Source organism: Cornus florida, unplaced genomic scaffold (assembly GCF_030987335.1).
Source record: "Cornus florida cultivar Cherokee Brave unplaced genomic scaffold, ASM3098733v1 CherokeeBrave_3.0.0_Hap2_Chr01, whole genome shotgun sequence".
Classification (NCBI taxonomy): Eukaryota; Viridiplantae; Streptophyta; class Magnoliopsida; order Cornales; family Cornaceae; genus Cornus; species Cornus florida.
The window spans coordinates 1277630-1297175 of NW_026775571.1; the positions used below are offsets into that span (position 1 = coordinate 1277630).

Below are 19546 nucleotides of genomic sequence, written 5' to 3' on the forward strand. Positions count from 1 at the left end.
ACTTCGTATTTTTGTTGCCCTCCTGGAGCCACAAGCCTCTAGACTTTTGTCTCCACTAGATCTCATCCATGATAGCAATCTTAACAAACTCTGTCTGGAACTCCAGCCTCCTATTCCTCAATGATTCCGCAAGGTTGCCCTGTCCCTTCAACCCATCAATCTCTACAATCTTTGATAAAGCATGATTTTTCCTCCACTCCAGATTCTCAAACACCTCTTTATTCCATTTTTTCATGTCTTCCTTCAAAAGGCGCAACTTACCCGCAAGGGCATGACTTGGAGTGCCAACCACCCCATATCCCTCCCACCACGACCGAACCCTGTCAAGAAAGCCCTCTGCACGAAGCCACATGTTCTCGAATCTGAAGAAATTCCTTTTGATGGCCAAAGAACATCATCTTATATTCGGATTGTTCGGCATTTCTTGGATTGAAGCGTGGAGGGGATGCTATGTGGGGGGTCATGCTCGTGAGTGTTGGAGGATGGTGGTGCATTTGGAAAGAGAGGGATTCTAATGTTTTGAAGGAATGGAGGCGTCTATGGCAATTTTGAAACTTCATATCATTCGCTCCATTTTCAGTTGGACGAAGGGGAGACACTGTTCTTCTTCTGACGATGTTGTTGATCTTCTGGACTCATTGGGTCCATAGGTTCTTGTTTTGTTTTTGTACATGGGACGCGTTCCCCTTTTGAACTTTTTTTATTGATTTTTACTTACCAAAAAAAAAAAAAAAATACCAGAGCATCCCACCCTAAAATACCAAGCATCCACACACAACATGGCCTCACCCAATCGCGTTGCCCCTCCTTCAAGACCCAACGTTCCTCCGATTGAGATGGACGAAAGAGAAATAGAGAATCAGGTAATGGCGAAACATCAACACCACGAGATATCCCACGCTCGCGACGCCCAATCAGATTTTTGAATGCAATCCCCAACCTCTTTGTCGAACTTTCCCGCCAAACAAGACTTGAGATCATCCCTGCATCTTCCAACTGAATCGTCATCCAAATAGATTGAAGGACCTCTGTGATGTTTTGCAATCTTAACAGTCCCTCCCTGTGATTTTGAGGAAGCCTTGCGATCTCAAGGAACGATTTCATACTAGTGTCAACCAGAAAAGAAAAAGAAAGGAACAGAGAAAGAAAATCAGAGAAGGTCACTGGAGTAGAAGAGTCCGGCGTCTGAAAGACATGAATCACCAATACAGTGCACGATTTCAGTCAAGCTGCTTTCCCGTTTTTATAATTTTATAATTTATGTTTTAATTTGATATGTCGAAGTTATATTAAAATTGCACTCATAGTTAGTTAAAGAATTGAAAATAAATTTTGAAAAAAGCGTTATTATTGGAGGAGAAATTTGAAATGACCTCCAAACTCTTTGCCTTTCTAATGAAATAGTTTACAAGTGTTTTGGGAAAGTATCAAATGGATAGTGTGCATATTTTATGCATCAGTGTTATGAAACAATTTTGTGGGGCACGTTTTGAACTTTTTGACAATTATTTGTCTAACATACATTGCATTTAACCAATTTCCCATCTTTATTTGCATTAATTAATTATTTATATATATTTTTAAACAGTATTGGACTTATTGATGATTAATTTTTTCCATGTTATAACTCTCAACATATCCGTTGATAAAGTGCTATACTGGCTTGTATTAGGGCAATCACTTTATGAACATACTGAAACTCATTCATAGTTTGGAGCTTAATGCCTGATTTTGGGGTAAGAGTTTGATACGATTCTTAAAAGTGTGTGCTGCCTAGAATGGGAATGTGGTCTGAGTATGAAGGCAGCTAATTTCTGCTAATAGCACACAAGATTAGGTTTATGTGACCCTCACAGCATCCCACATTAGTAGGACCGTTGTTGAGTAATGGCCTTTAGCTGAATGCGTGATTTCTTTGTTGTTGCCCTATCTTTCAGTTTATTTTCTTTTGACAAGTATATGTGACTGGATAGTTCATGGTGGGAGCTTTGTGCACTGGGCTAGCCCTTTCTTAAAGACATGCAACGGTTGAAGGACATATATAAAATGACGTGACAAACATGGAAGTCAATAGTAGGGAATCAACTTCACCTGAATAAGATGAAATGAACATCAATCCAGAGAAATCAATTAATCCAGAAATAGTTCTCCTTTTCATTCTATAAGGGATCTGTTTATGGGCATTAGGAAACTCGAAACCTTTATAACAATTCCTGTTACTAGAAGTCCGCTACATGTTATTAGTATTTAGATTCTTTTTTCTTTTCTGACGGGAACTCCTAAACATAAATTGAAAAAAAATATTAGAGCATAAATTTCAGCTCTCTTGGATGGCATCAGAGAGTTCACTTCTTTGGATATCACCATTGTATGATTTGTGGGTGATTCAAGCTACATGGTAGGGTGTCTGAAAAATTACGTCTTGGTCTTTCAATTTGAAGAGTTACATTTTTTAATTTCACAAATGAAGAGGTGACCAAAATGGTTAATAGAGAGGGGAGCCACCCTTGAGTCTTTTTGTGGTCATTTTACCCCATTGAGGTTTTTGTTAGAACTTAGATCCTTCTTATTGATGTTGGGGCAGCGCATACTGTTCCCTTTTTAAGCTTTTCTTTGTTATTCATTTTCTATATTTAAAGGACTTCTTATCCTTTTCTTTTCGGTAAATTAAAGGACTTTGTATCCTTCTCTTTATCGTTCTTGGTTTTTCCTCTATCTAACAACATTCTGGATTCTTATAAAAAGTAAATAAATACGTTAGAAAAACAATCTAAAATATGAGATATTGACCAATAGGTTCTTTATTTTTATGATAAGCAAGACACACACACACGCACACGTCCGAATTGGAACCTGAACCTTACACCTACCTCTTTGGGGGTTGGAAGGAGATGTTTCTCAAGCTAACAACTGTAGTATTGAACAGTGATTTTATCCAAAAAGGATATACTACTTTTCTGAAATTTCCTTTTAGAAACTTCTCTTTTTAATTGTTAGCATATCACCATTTTGGACCATGAGTTTGCAAAATATGTTGATGCTAGTCAAAGCTCTGCCTTGCTAATATTGTTGAAATTCAATTTGCTGGGGCCTACTTTATCATTCTATTTTTGTTTTCCTTCTAAATCCAACTGACTGTTAGAAATTTTTTGCTGTAGGTTCTTTATCTTAACTTTAAAAAATTCGGCCATCTTTTGTTTTATAGTTGAGGAAAACTTGCACGATTAAGTGCAGAACTTATTCTTGATGTATTGTCTACTTAGAGCTTTAAGGCTTGAATACAATGTTCACTCCTCCATATTTTGCGAAGAGTAATGTTTTGTTTACACTACAAGATTTTGATCTTTGTTCAATATCCTCAAACAAAAGGCCAAAAAAAAAGAAAAAGAAAAAAAAGGAGAGCATGGCTGGTTCATTTTGAAATTTTTGTCTGTCACATAACCAACTAATGTGATGGGATTTGGATGAGTTTCTATTGTAGGTTGTGATCTGTCTATTAGATTTTTTTTTTTTTAAAATGTAATGTATTAGAGTCAGCAACTTCTATCAAATTCTTGGAAATATTAGCAGATTGCATTTTTTCATCAAGACACTTCTTTTAAAGTAACCATTTTTTTATGACGTGGATTTATTTATTTAGGTGAAGAGATACATCGATGTCTATTCTGCTTCTTCAGTCATTGGATTTTCAAATGAAGACTTGTTGCATGTATCACACATTTATTCTCAAGCAGAAGAGGATCGGTCACGTATCAAGAAGGAATTTGTGCTATATGACAATGAAAACTGTTATACATCATTACCTTCTCTAAAGAGGCAAATTGATGCATATTTTAAATTCTTAGAAAGTGTTGCTGATCTAGCACGCTCCAAATGGACTGAGTTCGATTTAAAGATGATGGGCGCTGGTTTTTGCATTATGTTGACTTCACTTATAATCCATTTTCTTGCCATCAAGAAGGTGGACAAGCTATTGGAAGCTTATGTTCCTTCCCATGGGCATTCTAGAATTTCCTTTTGGTCATTTTTTGCTTATATTGTAGTAGCAATGCGTGCAGTCAGCTTCCTTTCAAATAGCTATATTTGTAAGTCCTGATGTTTTTTAGTTTTTCATGACTTTTCTTGATGCATATTATCTTTTGATTACTGATCATTTCTGTTTCTTAATATTTTTATTTCCTTGGGATCAGTGGAAGAAGGAAAAGTCGCAAGTTTTCTTTTGGCAACATCTGGGATGCTCAACGTACGCTATTCAATAATGAAAAAGAAGATGCTGTTGGAAGTAGGTAGTTTACTGTGGGAGTTGCTTTTATTTATTTATTTGGATAAATGAGTTGCTTTTATTTTGTCAGTAACCAAACTGCTGATTTATTGTTGTGCAATACATTATGATGACATATTTTTTTGAAGGACTTTGCCTTCTGAGCTAATTTTTCCAGTGATTTATTTTCAGGCAATGGTGTTTGTTCTGTTAATCTCCATACTCAGATTTACTATTGAACTTGGGCTATCAAAGCAGGCTGTCAGTACTGTTTTATCGAACATTTGTCCATATTGGATGCTTGGGATTGCCAAAGATGGTTCTATTTGGATTTATATAGCTGAAATTGTGCCAACACTAGCTCTGATTCTATTAGCATACATGCTGTACAAGAGCATTGTTTGCAGCTCTTGTCGGGGGATTTTGAAGTATGTTATCATAGGAACCATTTTTTGTTATATACTTATAGCAGTAAACTGGGCTTTAGAAAGTAATATACTGAGCCTGTCTCTTGTGCTGGAAGGCGTTAAAAAAAATTTCATTCCTCGGATAATCTATGGTATTGGTTTTGCACAACTGTCATCATTGGCACTGGGTCAACTAATTAGTGAAGCAAAAGATTCAGATTCCGAAGAACGTATAGCTATTAAAGCAGTGGCCATGTTATCTGCATGGAGTTCAACGATCATAATTGTCTCTGGAAAACAAGGCCCCTTGGTTGCTTTAGCATCCATAGCAGGAGGTGCTTTCTCTTCATTGTAGATTTAGTCTTGGTATTATACGTGAGCTAGATTAAACCTTTTTACATTCACATTTCTGTAAGCCAGTCTCATACGTATTTAATCATTTGAGTTCAATATAGCATAGCTAAAGTTAATATAGAATACCCCCAAGGGGTTGGCTCAAGTGGGTAAGAACTTGGCCTTGGTTCCTCAGGAAGCATTAGGTCTAAGGTTCGAATCCTCGTGGGTTCAAACAATTCCTTGAGGGGAGGGTGTGCGAGCATCAACTAGGAAAAAAGAAGAAGTTAATATAGAATTCCTTTCTCAGAAAGCATCAGGTCTAAGGTTCAACTCCTCTTGGGTGCAAACAATTCCCTTTTCTTTTTGGGGGGCGGGGGTTGTGTGTGAGTACCAACTAGGAAATACATATATAGAATTCTTTCACTGGATTGAACTTTGGTGATATTTAGGATTTTAAAGCATTGTAATTTTACACTCCTGACTCAGTATATTTGTCGAATTCCTTTGACAGGTTGGTGCATAATGAGGTTGGTGAGAATGGAACAGGATACCAAGAATCCCAATGTTGGAATTTTAAACTTACTTTCTTTTCCTGTAACACAATGGAGCCTTGGAGCTGTGTGTCTGTTTTTCTGCACTGGCCACTGGTAAGATGTTTGGAGCCTTGGACCTACTTCTAGCTCTGCAATTTTGCTGATTTCACCATGTTATCAGTAATGAAATCCAGCTGTTGCTAGTTTACTTTTCTGTCCAAAGACTTTTTTTTGGCAGTGACGCAATCTTCTAGTTTTATTTACTAACTGTAACCAATTCTTTTTATCTTTTTAGTTTGGCTCATACAATGGAAGTAGTAACAAAATTTTTTTTTGGGAAAATTCCACCCTAGTCCTACTTTTCAACCCTAAAGACAATAGTTCTAAATATTTTTGATTTGGACCAAGAAGTCCTATTTTTAAATTTGTTTCCAAATTGGTTCAAAAATATATATATTTCCAAAACTACCCTTATTAGTATTGTTCAACCATCTTCTCCTAAAAAATGATCAGAGATGGCAGAAAAAACTAAAAAACCATGTACTCCCATATGTTCAGTCATGTATATACTCTTCACCAGAGATGGCAGCTTCCATAACAGCCTCAGGATTTAACGCTTCACTGCCCTCCAAGAACAATGTCATCAAGTTCTTCGAGTACCCACTCACAAGTGCCACCCCTTTCTGATCCGCAGGCACCGGAGTCGCCCTCGAGTCCCTCAAATTCCAAAACACAATCTCCGGCACCGATGATGCATACCCTTTCTCTGTAAACTTCTTTGTTATCACTTGGTAGTCCGTCTTCCAAGGATTAGATGAAGCCTGATCAAACTCCATGTCAGAGAACACTAATACTTGATCATCTGTTCTGGGCTCAAATTCCCATTCACAGCCACTTGCAGTATCAAATAAAAAACCTTCTGAAAATTAGTATCATCCCCCATTGCATCCTCCTCACAAAATTGGTTTTCGATCTCAAATCTTTGTCATTTAGTCGCCGAAGAAGAAATAAAATGATGATCAAAGATTGAAATGATTGAGAAGAGTGGTGGAGCTGGGCGGTGGGTGCTCGAGGGATGGGTAGTTTTCATGGTGGTGGAGGCCGCGGCATGTTTGAGAGAGAAGATGATTGAACAGTATTAATAAGGGTAATTTTGGAAATATATATATATATATATATATATATATATTTGAACCAGTTAGGAAATAAGTTTGAAAATAGGACTTCTTGGTCCAAATAAAAAATATTTAGAACTTAATTGCCGTTAGGGTTGAAAAGTATGACTAGGGTGGAATTTTCCCTTTTTTTTTCCCTATGCACTATAATGTTTCATAACCCATTGTCATTTTATGTGCAGGTGTGCTTTTGATGGCCTTCGATATGCTGCTGCTTTTATTGGGTGAGGACTGAGTGTGCCCCCCCCAACCAAAAAAAAAAAAACACACACATTTTCCTTTTATCTCTTTTTTGATTTGGGGGTTGGGCATTGTGGATTTAAAATCATGAATCTTACTGGGCATGCAGCAATTAACAATTTGGCCCTCGTAAATATATTTCTTTTTCTTTTTTGTTTATAAATTGCAGTCCCCTGAAGAAAGAAAAGTAGATTCTACTATTTTGGCACAAGCCCCACTTACTGTTTATCAAAAAGTTGCATATACCGCCTGCCTTTATAGCTCCGTTAAATGAAGATGGAAAAGTAGATAAAATTGCATTTTATGACTGTTTTATCATTTTTTGTTGACATATATGCCCCTTGGATCCATTTTCACTACCCGGTTTCTTTATCGTTAACCCAGGGCAAATATAACAATTGCAAAACTCTCTCTCTCTCTCTCTCTCTCTCCCCGTCTTTTTGATCAGGATCACCGACTATCTCCATCGACAACTGCATCAAACCCATCTTCTTCATCTACTCGTGCTGTTTGTAGTTCTTGTTTATGCAATCCATAAAATTTTCCACTTGGGCAGTTGCAATTATATTGGTCTCTGCATCCATTCCTCCATGCTAGTTGGACCCCCCCCACTTTCCATTTGTTAGTTTTTTCACTCGGGAGCTGTGACAGCTGTGTTAATTTCTGCATCAACCTCTCTTTTTCTTAGTCTCTTCCAAGTTTTGTGACCATTTTATTTTATGGGTTCATGAAATTCTCACGTTTTCTCAATTGGGCCGGTGCCCGAAATGTGACTATTGTCTTTAGATTGTCTCAATTCTCCTAGTCATATACTGATCATACATGATCTGGTAATATCTCAATAGGGTTATAGATGCATCTCGATCAAGACCATAAGAATTACATCGTCATCTCCCTTCCCTATCTTCCCTCTCACTTTATCTTTATCTATACATATGTGTGTGTGTGCGTATACTTCTTTTTTCTTTGGCTCTCCTTTTGACTCTATCAATATATACACATATTTGTACGCGTGTGAGTGTATAATATATACATCTCACACTTATCTGTATCACTTACTGTCCAGTGTGGGTGGTTGATGACATGTTGAAGCGCAGAGGGGTGGGGTCGTTTACTGAAGTGCAGAGGGAGTGGGGCACGCTCCTTCTTTTGTTTGACCATATATTTAACCATCTTGCCTTTTGGGTTTTCTGTAAATTTTCTTTGCGATTCAACTCTCTCTCTCTCTCAAACTTGAAGGACAATAGTGTAATTTAATGTGTCCATTAATAGCTACCTGATGATTTTTCCTTCTTTGTTAAGTTTTTAAAGTTCGAGGGTTATCTGCTTTGAAAATGGCCGGGCTATCTGCACAAACTCTCAACAGTTTAAGGAGTTTTCTACAGTTAATCCTTTCTATTATTATATGTGGAGGGGTAATACCCATGAACTCACCATGTTGACTAGGGATCTCGATGTGGTGTTTGTTTTCAGGTTTGATGAATTCATCATCGTTCCCCAAGCTATCCTTCTTACGATTGATACATTTGGTTTTTCTCACATCCTTCCAATTTTTGGACTTCCATTTCTTGTTGCTTGCCGATATCCATTTAGTCGGTCCGAGCGAATAAAAGGATTCTATGTCATGCAATTATGTCAAGTAAGTTATCAACTAGGTGCCTGTGTTCATGGTTTTTCCCATTGAACCACAAAAGTTTGGGCATGCTATTGTTAGCTAATTTTGATTTTTGTTATTTTACATTCAATGTTTCAGGTGTATTTGATATACGGACTCATTATGGCCACTACAGCTACATTTACAATTTTATGTGTCACGATTCAAAGGCGGCATTTGATGGTATTGTCTCACCACAAAGTTCTTAGTACATTTGGACCAATGTGTGTGTATGTAGCATATCATAACAGTTTGTTCACTGCATAATTTACCTGCAGGTTTGGGGATTATTTGCTCCAAAATTTGTTTTTGATGTGGTGGGCCTTATTTTAACAGACATCCTAATTTGTTTGGCATCGCTGTACTATTTTGGTAGACCCGAGGTTGAATCACTGAAGTCTATGAATTCTAGCAAATGAGTTGCGGATTTGTGAAATTTTGGTTAACATATTTGTAAAACTGTTTTATGTTTCCATGTTTTCATTGGTGGCATTGATTTGTGCTTTATTGTTTTTTGGCATTTCCAATTTCAAGTCTGGGCGTTCATTTACAGTGAAAGCTTCAATACTGAAGACCATATTTTTGATGTGATAATGTGATATCTGATATCCCTTATGTGACTCGTAGAGGGTTTTTTTAGAGATGGATGTGGGGGTGGAGCAATGAGAGGTGGTTTTAAATATATATATATGTTTTTTGATATTATTGTATGTCGCCTTCCCGTTGGAATTTGGAACTCCGATTTATCTGTTGAGCATTGATATTGATAGCATTGTTGTGTTTTTATAGGGGAGATATTTTCTGATATTATTCAGGGAAGGCGACATACAATAATATGCTTATAAATGCATTTTGGATTCTTTTCTGAGAGGATGTGGTAGTATCTTACCACCTTTATAAATGCCGCCTTGGCCTTATTGTTCACTCGTTTAACAGACTGTTGTCCAATATGACAGTGATGGATTATGGTGAAGGTATATTCTTGGACTTGCACAAATCATATGACATCAAATAATAGAGTTGGAATTGGAAGGATCTTCATATATATATATATAATAATAATATTCAACCAAACACACACACATAGACACACACATGTATATATATATGTGTTATATGTGTGTGTGTGTGTTTGGTTGAATATTATTATTTGCATTTGTCATTCTTTGCCATCTTCTTTATGACATTACATATGACCAACTTGATACTTTTACCTTGTTGGCGGAATGAGTTCCAGCTGAAAACACATTTGAATTGGCAGGGGGACTAAGGAGTTAGAATTTTTATACAGTATCATTTTGGATGTCATTTCTTTTATTTATTTATTTATTGTAAATTTGAAATGAATCAAGCCATTCACGAAAAGTTTGGACTAAACCAATTTGACCCGTCCTAAGTAATGGTTTGCTCAAAATGATATTTACTTATATATCCATGAACAAATACTATATTTTTTTAAATAACTCAAACTTTTGACCTCCCTTTGAGAAGTAGGAGTCTGATATCGCTGACAGTAAAATGTTAATTTGACACGTTACGGTGGAGTTGGAACTTAATTTTTTGAACTTATTTACAGTCCAAATTATAAATTCATAAACAAACCAATGAGCTTGAACAATCTCATGTACTTGTGGTTCATATTTTATAGCCTTCTCATTTGGTTCATATTTTAAAGCCTTCCTCATTTGGATCTTTGAGTTTTGATTTGTAGGAATCCCCAGAGTATCTAAGGTCCACGATCGCAGGTAGGTAGGGTGCTTTGTTGGCTTATGTTTCATATGTACAACATTATCCGGATCCTCTACGGTAGTGGAGTTCAGGAGATTCCGCTCAAGAGAATCCGTTTTCTGTGTTTTTTCAAAATAGACACCCATTTTCGTGTTCCTTTTAACAGTACAATATTAGTGGTGCTGTAATCATAATCAACACCATTACACATGTTTTTTTTAAGGATCGAGATTCTCTTTAACAAAATTTCTTACCTAAAACTGGCTTAATCTCGCAGTCTAGTTTTGGGCATGTTCATTTTATTCAACTTTATCACTTATAAATTCTATTTTAACAAAAAAATATTTTACAAGATTGGTTCCATTGGCCTAATTAAGTTTTTAACTTGATATTTGTAATGACTAGGACTTGTATACTAGCATATATTAATTTGGGGCCATTTGGTGTCACTAAAATAGGCATAACTCTTTCTGTGTCTGGAATTTTTGAATGAGGTTTAAACTGAGGGTGCAACTTGGACGGCCCAACAAGGGCAAAATGATCATTTAAACATAATTATGATGGTTTAAGACCCAAAAGGGTAAAACGGTCATCAATGAGTGGCTAAACCATTCTCTTGGGACTAGAGATAGCCCTAAGCATGCCTCCTAAACTTTGATGTTCTGTAATTAAAGGGGATTTGTATGGTTGAAGTTGACCCTAGAATTGAGATTTTGAGATTTTTGTGTTTTCTAAAATAGTACACTTGTTTTTTTAATTTTTACTTTACATTTGAATAATAATAAAAAAAACTAAATAAATGTAAAATGCGTCGCAAAATAAATGTAATGGTGTTGAAAAGTATAATTTACATTAGAAGATCCTAATGCATACAACAAACACGAGGAGTTGCCTAAGATTGATACAAAGTTCCCTTGACATGAACATATATATATGTATATATATATATAAACAGTAAACATCCAGATGTAGATAGAGAAATATTAATTAATTGGAGAAATAGGTAGGGTATATATAAACAGTAAACATCGAGATGTAGATAGAGAAATATTAATTAATTGGAGAAATAGGTAGGGTAGGTCTGGGTGGTCTTTTTATAATAATAAATTATTGTATGAATCTCTGGTGTCGGATTTAGTAGAGAACGGTCAGTCGGCTTATGCTTAGTTGCTTTGTCACCATTTTCTCTATGCTCAATAAAATGTGGAAGGGTGGCGTCAAAATTTATGCAAACTAACATTACCTGCCTACACTATATATACTTGCAGCTTCTTATCATTCGTTACATTTTACATCTCTCTCTCTCTCTCTCTCTCTCTTCTGTGGCACCTACGAGCTCCTCAATCATGGTAATTATTTTTATTTATTCAGTTTTCATCTTTACATGTCATTTTTTCACTTTGTACGTCTTTAATTGGGCTTAACATGTGAAGTTCTCTAGATACTGTGTTAATAAACTCTAAAAAAAAAAAATAATATATCATTCAAATATAGAGAATTTTGAGTAAGGTATGAATTCCATCACATAACATCATTTTGACATTATGTGATAGAGTCATTCAATCACTTCCGTAATTTTTTTTCACCAACTTCTAAATTCGAATTATGTATCATCACTCAAATTCTAATTATTCGATATGATACTAAATGAGCAAATAATGATTAATAACACTAATCGGTCAATATAATTTTTTTGTAAAAGAAATTTGAGTCATTTAATTTGGAAAGAAAGGAAAGAATCCGAGAAACAGAAGTAACCTAGTCCAATTTTAACTTGAAAAAAAAAAAAAAAAAAAAAAATTGTTGCAGTTATTATTATTTTTGACATTCATAGTGCCATGTCATGTCACCTGACAAGCATCCAATAAAGTGAACATGTGGGTAACATGGCACCACATCGACCTCAACAATCAATGTCCTTTTAATCCTGAGTAATAATTTGTTATTTGTTCAGCTAAAAGTGTTAACGTTAATTTGAGATAATAAGATAGTAGTAATTTATTTGACGTTTTCTCTGTATATGCTACGTACACTCTACCATAAAAAGATAGTAGTTATTCAACCATATATGCTACATACACTCAACCACAAAATTGAGTGTACGTATACGTACACTCAATAACATATTTGATAAATATGCAGATTAACGAGAATTAGATGGTGATACTATATGAAGAATTGATTCCTATGTATTATGGTATTTTGTTTAGGGATTGAATGGTAATGGAGGTGTTGAACTTACAAAATACGAGTCCATGAAGAATCCTAGACAAGGTGGATTTAAAGCCACCACTTTCATCTTTGGTAAGAAATCACAATATATGTATATATATAATTCATCTCTCGCATTATATATAAATGGTTTTGGTATATAACAATTTTGATTTGCAGCAATGATGTTACTGGATAACATTGGGTTCGTGGCAAACATGGCAAGCCTGGTGCTGTATTTCTTGTTTGTGATGCACTTTGATCTTGCTGGTTCTGCAACTACCACCACAAACTACTTGGGCACCGCTTTCTTGCTTACCCTCGTCGGAGGATTCATCTCTGATACCTACATGAATCGCCTCCACACTTGCCTACTCTTTGGCGCTATCGAATTGTTGGTAAGTAAGTAGTTGGAAAGTCGAATAATAATAATTATAATATATCTTTCTTCCTAGTGTTTTATGTGAGTGAGAGATGACGACATCATCCCTTTCATATATACGTACAGGGATATTTGTTGCTGATTATTCAATCTCATTATCATAAGTTGCAACCTGAAGCTTGTGAGGAGTCTAGGTGTGTTCATGGTAGTAAAGCTCTACTGTTTTACGCATCTATATGCTTGGTGGCGCTGGGAGGTGGTGGAATCAGAGGCGCAGTGCCTGCTCTAGGTGCTGATCAGTTCGATCACAATAACCCGGACCAACGCAAGAACATAGCCAGCTTCTTCAATTGGTTTTTGCTCAGCATAACCATTGGGGCTTCAATTGGAGTCACTGTTGTAGTGTGGGTAAGCTCAAATGTGGGATGGGATAAAGGCTTCATCATCTCCATGGTTTGTGCTTTTGGTGGTCTATGTTGTGTTTCAGTAGGAAAGCCATTTTATCGTGTTCGAGTGCCCGGAGAAAGCCCCTTATTAAGCGTTTCACAGGTATGCCTCTCTCTCTCTCTCTCTCTCTACCTATACATCAATCTCTTTCTCCCAACACACTATTTTAAATAACTCAACTTCATCATCTACATATACTCAGGTTTTGGTGGCGACTCTAAGGAACTTGAAGGTACAACTGCCTCCAAACTCGAAAGACTTGTATGAGATACATGACCCTGAGTCTGCAGCAAATAGAGAACGCATTCCTCATACCAACCAGTTCAGGTAAATATATAGGTTCTCTTAGTAATGTTTTTCCGATATATGGAGCAGAAGTTTATGAATATTAAATAACGAACTGGGAACAACTTTGAATCCACAAAGTTAAACAAGAAAATTACACTGCATATTTTGTTGATAATGGAATATTAAGTGCATATTCTCTTGCAAGACATGTATATTTATAATTGAGTAAACCTAACAATGTAAGGAAAAAAATTGAAAATAATTCGAAACCTTTTAGACCTTTTACAAAAATCCAGAAATATTCAAAATTAGAAAGACGCACCTAAACGATAGAATTTGGCCGGAAAGACTCCTATATCAGCATCTTTGCTACTGACTTGTGCGAGCTGAGTCGTTTCCCATCAAATAGGGATCATTTCGGGTCAAAACGGACTCACAAAAACTGTCCAAAACACCGTGTCAACCTGTCCGTTTGGACTTTTGGCGGTCTAAACGAGCTATATAGCCTTCAACAATCAGTTTTACATCATTTTCGATTGTCCAAAGCATTCCTCCTCAACAATATTGATCACCTTATTTATACATACAAAGCTTTTTTTTGACATATATATATATATATATATTAGAGCCAAAGATCTGAACCACTTCCTTTGTACTCCTTAAGGTAGTTTCCTGCATATGTATTATCACGTGCTTATAGAATTATGGAGTTGAAACCTTTTAATTTGTGACCTAATTTGAAGTGCAGGTTACTAGACAAAGCTGCTGTTCTTCCTGAAGGCACCAAGCCGGAAAAATGGAGAGTTTGCACAGTGACTCAAGTAGAAGAAGTAAAGATCTTGACAAGGATGATGCCCATCCTTTTGAGCACCATCCTGATGAACACATGCCTAGCCCAGTTGCAGACCTTTTCAGTCCAACAGGGGACCATCATGGACACTAGCCTCGGAGGTTTTAAAGTCCCGGCTGCCTCAATTCCTGTGATTCCTCTGGTGTTCATGTCCATTCTCATACCTATATACGAGTTCACCTTTGTTCCTCTTGTGAGGAAAATAACAGGTCACCCAAATGGCATCACTCACCTCCAGAGGGTGGGAGTGGGGCTGGTTCTCTCGGCCATCTCAATGGGCATGGCAGGGATCGTTGAGGTGAAGAGGAAGAATGAACTCGTCCACCACAATCACCCGATCAGCCTCTTCTGGCTCTCATTCCATTATGCAATATTTGGGATAGCTGACATGTTCACACTAGTTGGGCTGATGGAGTTCTTTTACAGTGAGGCTCCGCACGGCATGAGGTCTCTCTCCACTTCTTTATCATGGGTGTCCCTGTCCATTGGATACTACCTGAGCACAATATTTGTTGATCTCATTAACACGGTGACGGCTAAAGTCACTTCCAGCAAGAGAGGGTGGCTGGAAGGGCGTGACATGAACAAGAATCACGTTGAGCTCTTCTACTGGTTTTTGGCAGTTCTCAGTGTGCTCAACTTTGCAAATTATGTATTCTGGGCGAAATGGTACAAGTACAAGAATGATGCCCCGGTTGGCGAACATAGGCCGTTGATTAAAGGACCTCTGGATGAATCATTATCTGTTTCAGCTGTGAGTATGATGAGTGTTAAATCTAAACAAGAAGAAACCAAAAAGGAGGCTTACGGAATATAATATGTATCAAGACTGGCTAGTAGTTAAGATCTTTGTGGAGTTGAGGGCTCGAGAATTAATATTAGTTTTGTAGGTAATGGAGTATATATATTTCTAAATAAAAAATGGTGCAATGTGGTCCTGTATTGAGTCTATAATATCTACCAACGGATTAAGCAGGGGAGTGATTTTCTTCATCTCCCTGAATTCCTTTAGGGTAATATATATATATATATATATATATATATATAAATTATGGCATGCTTCTGATAGAAACTCTATAAATAGAGTAATTGGCACCTGTGTATGAATTTCAAGCAATGTGATACTGATACCAATGTTGTCTTTATATAGGGGAGATATTTTTTATTATTCAGGGGAGGCGGTATATATACAATATGCTTATTATTGTATTTTAGATTCTTTTCTGAGAGGCTTTCTAATTAAATGCCTTGTGGGTCTTATTATAACTTTTAGTGTTCACTCGTTTAATTAGCAGACTGTTGTGGTCGAATAATGACAACGATGGATCATGTTTGATGCAAATTCACATTTTTCATAGATTATTTATTCTTAGAATTATATAATCATATGATATGGCATCAAATAGAGTTGGAATTTGGAAGGTGAAGAGGAGGAATATTCTGACTGGATTTGCCAAATAATCAAACAAGCTGATGAATGCATTTGTGGTTCTCTTTGCCATCTTCTATATGACATTACATATCAGCTTGATACCTTTAGCTTGTTGGCCGAATGAGTTCAAGCTAAAAACACATTTGAATTTGTCAGCTAATGTTTGGCTTTGCATGTATTCTAACGTAACATGGACATGGAATGTTTAGTTCATAAATACTAGCTCACTCACTACTCAGTATATATCACACACCCTAGGGGTCGCCTAAGATGGATACAAAAACTTGAACTAATTATATACTATACAAACAGTAAACAGAGAGAGAGAGAGAGAGAGAATTATTAATTATTTGGACAAATAGTAGGTCTGGCTGCTAATTAATTTCCTAATCATGAATTATTGGATGATCTCTGGTGTCTGGTTTAGTGGAGGCCGGTCAGTCGGCTTATGCTTGTTGCATTGTCAAATTTATTATATATGCACCCCAACATTACAGCTGCTATACTATATAAGCTCACAACACTTTGTATCACTCGTTACATTTTACATCTGTGTGTGTGTGTGTCAGCTACGAGCTCCTTAATTATGGTAATTATTTTTATTTATTCAGTTTCCACTTATCACATTTTTTGTTTTGCCAGTGCATCTAAACATAGACTCTGCAATGACCTGAGTTTAGTGCAGTTGGCTAGCCCTACCTAGATATCACAAACTCATGAAGATTGACATCGATGGGAATTAGATGGTCATACTTTCAGTAACTGTGCTCATAACCGTGTATTCATATCTATTATGCTAATTTGTTTAGGGACTGAATGATAATGGAGGTGTTGAAGTTATGAATTATGAGCCCATGAAAAATCCTACACAAGGTGGATTTAAAGCCACAATTTTCGTCTTTGGTAAGAAATCACAATCACCATACCCTCTAAGACACAATTGATATATATATATATATATATATATATATAAGAGGATAACAATATATTGTTGGCATTATACTTAGTTTTGGAAAATCAAAAAAACCTTCATGTATCAGTTCTTTTGCAGCAATGATGGGACTGGATACCATAGGCTTCGTGGCAAACATGTCAAGCTTGGTCCTCTATTTCTCATTTGTGATGCACTTTGATCTGTCTGGTTCTGCAACTACCACCACAAACTACTTAGGTACTGCCTTCTTGCTTACGATCGTTGGAGGATTCATCTCTGATACGTACATGAATCGCCTCAGCACTTGCCTACTCTTTGGCGCAATAGAATTGTTGGTAATTAATTTATATCACTCACTCATATAGCTAACTAGTACATCCTTGATCAAGAAATAGGGAAGGTTTTTCTCATTCTTTGCTCATTGTCAGAGTTCCTACACAAAGAGAAAATTTTAGACTAGTTCATTTAGATGGTGAGTACTGTGAATATGAGTAATTTGGTTGAATGGTTTGGCTTTTATATATATACAGGGATACTTGTTGCTCATTGTTCAATCTCATTATCATAAGCTCCAACCTGAACCTTGTGATGAGTCTAGGTGTGTTCATGGTACTAAAGCACTACTCCTTTACGCTTCTATATACTTGGTGGCACTGGGAAGTGGTGGAATCAGAGGAGCATTGCCTGCTCTAGGTGCCGATCAGTTCAATCACGACAACCCCAAGGAACGCAAGAACATAGCCAGCTTCTTCAATTGGTTTTTGCTTAGCCTAACCATTGGCGCTTCAATTGCGGTCACATTAGTAGTGTGGGTAAGCACAAATGTGGGATGGGACAAGGGCTTCATCATCTCCATGGTTTGTGCTTTTCTTGGTCTATGTTCTGTTTCAGTTGGAAAGCCATTTTATCGTGTTCGAGTGCCAGGAGAAAGTGCCTTATTAAGCATTTCACAGGTGGATAATCCCTCTCTCTTGCCTGCTATACATCAAATGGGAAAGGAAGTACTTGATCATCCCATACTATTTAATTAAATCATCTGAAATGCATATATGATTGATACTTAGGTTTTGGTGGTGACTGTAAGGAACTTGAAGGTACGGCTGCCCCCAAACTCGAGTGACTTGTACGAGATACATGACCCCGAGTCTGCATCAAACAGAGAACGCATTCCTCATACAAACCAGTTTAGGTATCACTAAAAGAAAATAGGGTTTTAGGGATGGATTATTAGAATGATCGAGTTGAAACTTTTTAAGTTGTGATTTAATTTGACCAGCAGGCTACTAGACAAAGCTGCTGTTCTTCCTGAGGGCACCAAGCCTGGGAAATGGAGAGTTTGCACAGTGACTCGAGTAGAAGAAGTAAAGATCCTAGCGAGGATGATGCCCATCCTTTTGAGCACTATCCTCATCAACACATGCCTAGCCCAGTTGCAGACCTTTACAGTCCAACAAGGGACCATCATGAACACTAGCCTCCGTGGTTTTAATGTCCCACCTGCCTCAATTCCCGTGATTCCTCTGGTGATCATGTCGCTTCTCATACCTGTATACGAATTCGCCTTTGTTCCTCTTGCGAGGAAACTAACAGGTCACCCAAATGGCATAACCCACCTCCAGAGGGTCGGAGTGGGGCTAGTTCTCTCCGCCATCTCAATGGGCGTGGCAGGGATCGTTGAGGTGAAGAGAAGGAATGAACTTGTCCACAACAATCACCGGATCAGCCTCTTCTGGCTTGCTATCCAGTATGCAATATTTGGGATGGCAGACATGTTCACCTTGGTTGGGCTATGGGACTTCTTTTACAGTGAGGCTCCTCCTGGCATGAGGTCTCTCTCCACTTCTTTCTCATTTGTCTCCGTATCCATTGGTTACTACCTGAGCACTGTCTTTGTCGAGCTCATTAACTCGGTAACTGCTAAAGTCACTTTGAGCAAGAGAGGATGGCTCGGAGGGCACGACATAAACAAGAATCATGTTGAGTTCTACTACTGGTTTTTGGCAGTTCTCAGTGTGCTGAACTTTGCAAATTATGTATTCTGGGCGAAATGGTACAAGTACAAGAATAATGCCCCAATTGACGAACATAGGCTGCTGATTAAAGATTCCCAGGATGAATCATTATCTATTTCAGGTGTGAGCATTATGAATTTTAACTCTAAACAACAAGAACTCCCTATTGGCCAAGAAGAAATGAAAAATGAGACTAACTGAAGTTCCTAAGATCTCTATGTAAGGGCTAGAGTCCAATGTTGAGAAGTTGATGACTCCAATATTAGTTTTACAGGTGAGTACATATATGCCTAAAAGTTGTGTTTGGTGGGAAGCATATGAGATCATATCCTATACTATAGCATTTATGTGTATTTTCAAATGAACTTGGGAATTGCCATAATAGACTAGTATGAATCAATTTAAATATCAGAATATCTATTTCAACATTCTATGTTATCCTTCTGCTGCTGCTTCTTTCCATTTTTATTTTTTTATTTTTTCTGAGGGATGAAATAAGTTGTCAGTACTGATGCTTTGACTTGAATTAGAATTGTCTTCCTGCTGAATGAGATGAGACCATCTATCAATGTTGAATCTGAACCAATTGATTAAGGGAAAACATGAATTTATCAACGATAGTCTAGAAAGTGGTTGATTGATCGAAGTAAATGATT

At 37.0% G+C, this 19546-nt stretch overlaps 3 protein-coding genes across 4 annotated transcripts in view; all 3 read left to right on the top strand.

The window, feature by feature from the left end:
- Positions 1-9228, top strand: part of LOC132277978 (GPI ethanolamine phosphate transferase 3) — a 36597-nt gene extending 27369 nt beyond the window's left edge. For both annotated transcript variants that reach the window (XM_059779838.1, XM_059779895.1), the window contains 8 exons: positions 3641-4085; positions 4191-4282; positions 4454-5003; positions 5516-5651; positions 6895-6936; positions 8426-8591; positions 8706-8789; positions 8885-9228. In XM_059779838.1, the coding sequence (XP_059635821.1) occupies positions 3641-4085; positions 4191-4282; positions 4454-5003; positions 5516-5651; positions 6895-6936; positions 8426-8591; positions 8706-8789; positions 8885-9025 (1656 nt within the window). In that variant the 3' untranslated portion in view covers positions 9026-9228. The remainder of the gene's footprint in view (positions 1-3640; positions 4086-4190; positions 4283-4453; positions 5004-5515; positions 5652-6894; positions 6937-8425; positions 8592-8705; positions 8790-8884) is intronic.
- Positions 9229-12434: 3206 nt separating this feature from the next.
- LOC132278126 (protein NRT1/ PTR FAMILY 4.5-like) lies at positions 12435-15450 on the top strand. The gene is made up of 5 exons (XM_059779964.1): positions 12435-12638; positions 12726-12943; positions 13054-13476; positions 13577-13701; positions 14411-15450. The coding sequence occupies exons 1-5, from the start codon at positions 12590-12592 to the stop codon at positions 15327-15329; spliced, it is 1734 nt and encodes a 577-aa protein (XP_059635947.1). The 5' UTR covers positions 12435-12589; the 3' UTR covers positions 15330-15450.
- A 1550-nt stretch (positions 15451-17000) lies between these two features.
- On the top strand, positions 17001-19316 carry LOC132274933 (protein NRT1/ PTR FAMILY 4.5-like). The gene is made up of 4 exons (XM_059776334.1): positions 17001-17213; positions 17409-17831; positions 17943-18067; positions 18158-19316. Exons 1-4 carry the CDS (start codon positions 17001-17003, stop codon positions 19089-19091), a joined length of 1695 nt encoding a protein of 564 aa, XP_059632317.1. The 3' UTR covers positions 19092-19316.
- The last annotated feature ends 230 nt before the right edge of the window (positions 19317-19546 follow it).

Coding starts and splice junctions, on each gene's coding strand:
- LOC132278126 (XM_059779964.1), top strand. CDS start 12,590: ATGAAGAATCCTAGACAAGGTGGATTTAAAGCCACCACTTTCATCTTT. Junction 12,944..13,053: donor TTGGCGCTATCGAATTGTTG/GTAAGTAAGTAG, acceptor ATATACGTACAG/GGATATTTGTTGCTGATTAT. Junction 13,702..14,410: donor CCTCATACCAACCAGTTCAG/GTAAATATATAG, acceptor TTTGAAGTGCAG/GTTACTAGACAAAGCTGCTG.
- LOC132274933 (XM_059776334.1), top strand. CDS start 17,001: ATGGGACTGGATACCATAGGCTTCGTGGCAAACATGTCAAGCTTGGTC. Junction 17,214..17,408: donor TTGGCGCAATAGAATTGTTG/GTAATTAATTTA, acceptor ATATATATACAG/GGATACTTGTTGCTCATTGT. Junction 18,068..18,157: donor CCTCATACAAACCAGTTTAG/GTATCACTAAAA, acceptor TTTGACCAGCAG/GCTACTAGACAAAGCTGCTG.